This window comes from Xiphophorus maculatus, chromosome 5, assembly GCF_002775205.1.
Source record: "Xiphophorus maculatus strain JP 163 A chromosome 5, X_maculatus-5.0-male, whole genome shotgun sequence".
Lineage (NCBI taxonomy): Eukaryota > Metazoa > Chordata > Actinopteri > Cyprinodontiformes > Poeciliidae > Xiphophorus > Xiphophorus maculatus.
This window is the reverse complement of record NC_036447.1, coordinates 4,997,718-5,004,080: the sequence shown is the minus strand read 5'-3', so window position 1 is coordinate 5,004,080 and position 6,363 is coordinate 4,997,718. Positions and strand designations below refer to the sequence as shown.

At 32.8% G+C, this 6,363-nt stretch overlaps 1 protein-coding gene across 1 annotated transcript; it reads right to left on the bottom strand.

The window, feature by feature from the left end:
* Window positions 1–864: 864 nt before the first annotated feature.
* Window positions 865–4,843, bottom strand: pold4 (DNA polymerase delta 4, accessory subunit). Its single transcript, XM_005810703.3, has 5 exons — window positions 4,706–4,843; window positions 3,399–3,513; window positions 2,171–2,254; window positions 1,942–2,053; window positions 865–1,416 (listed from the first exon to the last, which is right to left on the bottom strand). Exons 2-5 carry the CDS (start codon window positions 3,502–3,504, stop codon window positions 1,392–1,394), a joined length of 327 nt encoding a protein of 108 aa, XP_005810760.1. The 5' UTR covers window positions 3,505–3,513; window positions 4,706–4,843; the 3' UTR covers window positions 865–1,391.
* Between the last annotated feature and the right edge of the window lie 1,520 nt (window positions 4,844–6,363).

Below are 6,363 nucleotides of genomic sequence, written 5' to 3'. Positions count from 1 at the left end.
GACATTTACTTGAGTAATTATTTGAAAAACAAATTACCTTTAGGAGTATTTTTAGTGTGCAGTACTTTGAGTAATTATATTTTAATGTATTTCTATTTTTACTTGAGTAAAATTTCTAGCTTTTCTACCCACTGAATGAAGAACAAACATGTTTTAACCAAAGATTCACCAGATACACACCAGCAGCTTTTATTCAAGTTTTATAAGTGTTTTTATTGAAAGAAACTCATTTGGAAAAAAATTATTTTGTCTGTTATTTATATGAATTATTGTCATTTTAGTGCCTAAAATATTAAAATTTCCTCTTAACTTGTATGTTGGTCTGTTTGATTATGTAATTTTTAAATATTAAATGATTGATAATTTTATCAGTAGACTTTTGAGATTGAGTAGACTTTTAACCAAATATTATTTTACTCTTACTTGAGTCATTTCTTCAATGTTTACCTTTTACCAGAGTAAACTTTTTCGGTACCTTACCCACCTCTCTGGGTGTCCTGCTATTCTTTTTATGTATTGTGACATTCACAACACGAAATAACTTAAAAGTCATCAATGAAAAATTGCTTTGACTCTGTTTAATTTATAATAAACAAAATAAGTACAAAATGGACCAATGACATACCGAGAAATCAGACCTTTCTACCTTCTTAACCAATCAGCGCTTACTCAGATCTATATGCAGCGAAAACATATGAGAAAGAAAGACACCGCCTCCGTCCAGCTATCAACCAATCAGCGAGCGGTGCGACTGCTGACACTTACGTGACATGCATGTGAACCAATCAGCGTCACGGAAAGTCTGGCTAAAGTTATAGCCAACAGAGGGCGCCATTTTGAGCTCTTAAAAAAAAGACAAAAAAGTTGACACACAATTGGTTTTATTTATATTTTAAGCTGTAGCATCTGCAGCAAAATTATTCCTCGCAATCAAAACTTCCCCTAATAACATTAAGTAAGTTATTTAAATGAGACGTTTATTTATTTTTAACCAGTTACATCAATTTCTTTATCCCAGTATTCAACAGACTAAAATATTTTTTTTATTAAAAAAAATATAGCGCAGATTAAAAAAAACATGCTGGCCCTGCTTCTCTTAACTTACAGGAATGTAAAAGAAAAATGTTACTTTGTTTTTAAATCACTGTATAAAAGGAAATGTGTGCCAGTGTGATGACACCAAAGGAAAAACAGTTTTTTTAAACAGTGGAAACTTCCACTATGGTATCGATCTTGTAATGTAGAAAAAAAAAAGATACATGGTAATCTTTTATTTTAAAAAAAACAAGCAGAATGAGAGAAATAGCAAACATGGCCATAAAAACAACAAAATAAAAACATCCCTGACTTTCACAAAAGTCTGGATCTTTGTCCTCTTCATGATGTTTTCCTCAGAAAGGATATTCTCTCCAGAGGCTGAAAAAAAGATAAAGTGCAAAAACTGAATTTTCTACATGCAGGTATTATTTTCAGAAAAAGAACAGATTTCCAGTTTCTAATGCAGTTTTTCAGAATTAATTTAGGGAAGCTTCATTTACAGATAAATCTCACTGACGCTCAGATGGGTCTGCTGCCACCTACGGGACAAACCATGAATTGTTTTCATTTCTAGATCATTCTAGCTTTCTTACTAAAACATTAAGACTTTTAGGCATGTAACATTTACTTTTAAGTAATAACAGGAACCATTCCAGTGCCATTATGAGAATAAAATGTCTTAAAAACATCTACTAGCTGCTGGACTTTAGCTTAATAGATCTCAAATAAGAGGTGAGCTGTGACTAGTTTAAGACTTGTTTGAATGTTTCATTACGGTTATAACTTAAATGCAGTGATCAGAGGAAGCAAATGTGTGTGTGTGTGTGTGTGTGTGTGTGTGTGTGTGTGTGTGTGTGTGTGTGTGTGTGTGTGTGTGTGTGTGTGTGTGTGTGTGTGTGTCACCTCATGGAGTACTCGGGATCATCGTGTGTTTGCAGCAGCAGATCTTTGATTTCCTCAGGTGGGTTCAGGCCATGAAGCTTCGCTCTCTCCCACCTCTGTATCCTGCTGATGCCTGAAGACAGACCAGAATCATTTAGTCGACAAAATACAACATACTAGATGTTTCATTTAGAATAAACATTTTTTTTTTATCACAGAGCCTTATTTTGAGGCTTCTACTATTTACTACCTGTGCAGGGCCCAAATCTCCAGTCCAGGTCAAACTGTTTGAGCTGCTGCATCTCCTCCTCTCTGGCAGGTGTAGTGACATCTTCTGTTCAAACAAGAAGATTCAGAAAGAACTGAGGACAGGTTTGCATCAAAACAAAAACAATAACAAATGTTTGCATAATGATGCAAGAACACATTCTCAAACATTAATAAACATTAAATTCTAATAAACATTTAACACTGAAACTGGAAGATATTTTAAATATCCAAAATAAAAAACAGAAACAACAAATACGTTTAATTATAAAGTCTCCGTAAACAAAAGACTCATCATCCGGTTATGTTAGGAAGGTAGAGAGAAAACAGAAATGATCAAACATGCAAGTGGAAATTATTGAATTTGTTTTAACTTGTGCGATTAATTGATTTATCGATGTGGTAAATACGTTTTTTATTACATCAAATTTGAATGAGTTTTATCTTGCCAGTATATCTGACTTCTAATTAGTGTTGTATACTTTTAATTTTTTATTTTGCATTTTCTGCTTAGTGTTGTATAAGAGTTATTTTGTTTTCTCCAGTGGATTGACAACCTGTCCAGGGTGTACAACACCTCTCGCCCAATGACAGCTGGAGATCGGCACCATCACCCCTCCCGACGCCAATGGGATAAGGGTGTAAGGAAATGGATGGATGGATGTTTTCTCCAAATAGTGCGGCACTTTGTTTTTCACGCAGCGTTGTTTCATGCTGCCAGCCCTTCCATGAGTCAAAAGGTGTGTTGATTTTAAAAAGTATCTACGTTCGTGTATATTTTATATGTTAATATGTTTATTTGGCCCAGACTTAAAGTAACATGAATGGAAACATTGTAAAATGATTGGTTACACAAATCTTAAGTTATATGTGTTTTAGCTCTTATGGCAGTGATATGTGGATTTCAATGCTATGATGAATGGAATGTGCTTTCTAAGGAATTATATATCATAAAACCATCAGTAAAGCTTCATTCTTGTTCGGAGTGGCATGCTACAGATGTATCGCTTATTGAGCGTATGATAGACTGTTCTAGAATAACTGGAAGTTACCAAAACAAAGCTCTATTCTTTAAACAAAGCTATCATAAAAGATTTGATTAGCATTGTAGAACATATTGTTGACATAAATCTATGGAAACTAATTTGTAAAAATAATAAAAGTTCCCATTAAGCTGCAAACAGCAGCTTAAACCACGAACGCTGCCTCACCTTGCTGTGCTGGAGGAGGCGTGGGACTCTTCTTTCGCTTTCCCCCTCTCCTTGACTTCTTCATCACTTTAAATGAATCGGTTATCAGTCCACGTTTTGTTGTCATGGTGACGATCTAGAAAACACATATCAATGAAATTTACTGCAAACGGATTGGCTGTATGACTTAATAATCAGATTTGAATCATTTCATATTGACAGCTGGTTATAAAGTTTACCAAAGAGCTCTATTGCCTGTCCCGTACTGTGATGCACCAAAATTATAGAAATCAGAGAAAAATGTAGAAGATTTGATTCCTTATTACAGGTTAACAGCTGATTTGAAACAAATACAGAAAATATCAAATATAGAAATCAAATATTATTTCTTCATGTGATGTTTGGTATTGATTCAAAATTTGCTTTTCACTTGCTTTTGTTTACTAATATGTGATCCGCTCCTGTTTAAAATAATTCTGCTGATCAGATTGGTCAGACTGGTGAATCACCACTTTACCCAACATGTTTTTAAGTTAAATTAGGTATTTAGATTATCTAAATTATTTTTGTAAACTAAAGTAACATTTCCAAACATAGACTGCTAGTTACTAGTTATTATATTAATGTGACTATAAATAGTTTCATTATTGACTAATGTTGGCACAATATGATAATTTAATTTGCATTTGAAGCTTTAATTCTGAGAATAAATGTATTTTATAATATATTGTTCTCTTTCATTGTAATGTGTTTAATTTAGGCTCTCTGAAAAATAGGATTTACCCCTCACAAAATGTAAAACTGTTAAAAAAATATTCTTGATATGATTTGTAACACATACAGATTCTACTAATTACTTGGTCAATTAATCTCTGAAACATTCTGTGCCAAATAGTTGAAAACGTGTAAATAATGGAATAAAATACTGAGTTCTGCTTTGATGCGCTGATATGGATAAAATACTTCAATAAAAGTAAACCAAGGTTTAATTTCCGGACATATAATCAAACAATAAAACAGGGAGACGAAGGAATTCGTAATATTAATTATATAGCTTTCTATTAATCTTTTTGAATTTAAATTGCAGTTATTAAGGTAGTAAAGGGGAAGTTATTACGCTGCTACACTTTATTTTGTTTGAATCAGACTTTAGTTCCGCATTCATTTATTACAGCGTTATACTCCCGCTAACAGATGTCAGTAAAAGGATTTAAATAATTATTTAGAAAACAATGAACGACGTGCATTTACGGCGAACACAAACAGATCCCGGATGTGCATCAGCACCGCTTTTAAGCTCAGCGTTAAGTTGTTTATTATGAACTTACCTCGTTGTGTTCAGAATTTAAAAGATTTGTTAGTGTTTGTTCTCGGTTGTTAGTGTTTATGGCTCCACTTTTCTGCAGAGGAAACAAACCAAAACAATGACGCGTTCGAATTCTTCTTCTACGGTTCGCCTCGCCAGACCCACGCCTCTGCTGCCACCTGCTGGAATCCCCTGTGACTGCACAGAAGATTGTGCAGATGGAAACTATTTACATTTAATTGGTGAAGAAAGATTACAGACAAATTCAATTCTTTAAAATACAAAGTATTAATCTTTAAATAACTACACATTTTTGCATTCTTTTACTAGGAAAAAGCTATTTCCAAGCATCTAGGGTGACCTAAGTCATGCTTTTATTGCTCTGAACTGATAAAAGTATTTACTTTTTTTCTTAAAAATCGGACAAATTTGAAAAATATATGTTTTGGCCACAGTTTTCTTTCCAGCAAAAGAAAATTGGACCAATTTATTTGTTTAACTAAGCTATTAGATGATCAAGTTTGTACAAAACAAAAACATCACAGTGTAACTTATTATAAAAATATGAAATTTTTTGGTCTGAAATTCTTTTGATTGGCATATAAAGAGTTTGGACACCCCTGTCGTAAGTAAAACCAGAGGTCGGTAGAGTAGCCAGAGGTTTAGCTTTAAGTAAAAGTAGCACGGCTTCAACGTGTTTCTACTCATGTACAACTGAAAGGTAAGAATTTTACCTAATAATCGAGTAAAAAGGCAGATTAATACACTTTGCACGCTTTGTATAACTTTCCATAGTAATGGATGTCATGGACATATCTTCTTATCAGTTGTTGAATTTTATTAGATTGAAACATTTACTGTTTTTGAAGTGTGTGGCATATTGCATGTTGAGCTTGATTTTTTTCTCACTTTTTTTTTACCATACTGTTCCGACATAGTGACAGTTTCAACAAATATGTAAAAAAATACATATTTTTATAAATTTACATACTGCAGCTTTAAAATAGAGCTGGACAATAAAACTGAAAAACATCACAATATGAGCATTACAATACCAGTTAACATAGATAATTATTCATAGTCAAAGATTAGTTTTAAAAACTCACAAATGTTGAGAAAGAAACACGGTAAATAAATTTATCTTCAGGACGATGCCATATTATACTGCAACTTTAAACCATGATTTATAGAGCTAAATTGGGGTCATAAAAGTTGTTCAAAAGAAAAATAAATTGAATCTGAAAAATTATTTTGAAATTGGAAAAAAAAGTGTGAAACTGACAAAAATGTTTTGAAACTAAAAAAACTAAGTGTTTTTCAGTTTCATGTTTTTTTTAAATCATTTTCAAAAAGTAAAACAATATATATTTAAAAAAAATAAAATGTTTTTGAAATATATAGTTAAAATATGCCACCTAAATTGGGGCCATTTTGTTCTGAGCAAACTTTATGGCCCCAATGTAGCTCCATAATTATTAAGTAGTTGTGTGTGTAGGGGGGAAGGGCCACATTGATTTCAAGCCTCTCAATGTATCAAAGTGGCAGAAAATGTTATATGAGATACATTAAAACACTTACTGAAACAAATTTGATGGTATTTTAAGTTTGTGCGCCCAAATCAAAGTGGCAGGAAATCACACAAACCTCAGTCCATCAATCACTGAAGAGGGTTTACAGTGC

Bases quoted from the DNA above. Each gene is read 5' to 3' on its own strand.
- pold4 (XM_005810703.3), bottom strand. From the start codon at position 3,504: ATGACAACAAAACGTGGACTGATAACCGATTCATTTAAAGTGATGAAG. The intron at 2,054-2,170 runs GTAGTAAATAGT...GTCTGTCTTCAG, and splicing joins GAGATTTGGGCCCTGCACAG to GCATCAGCAGGATACAGAGG. The intron at 1,417-1,941 runs GTGACACACACA...TCTTTTTTTCAG, and splicing joins GATCCCGAGTACTCCATGAG to CCTCTGGAGAGAATATCCTT.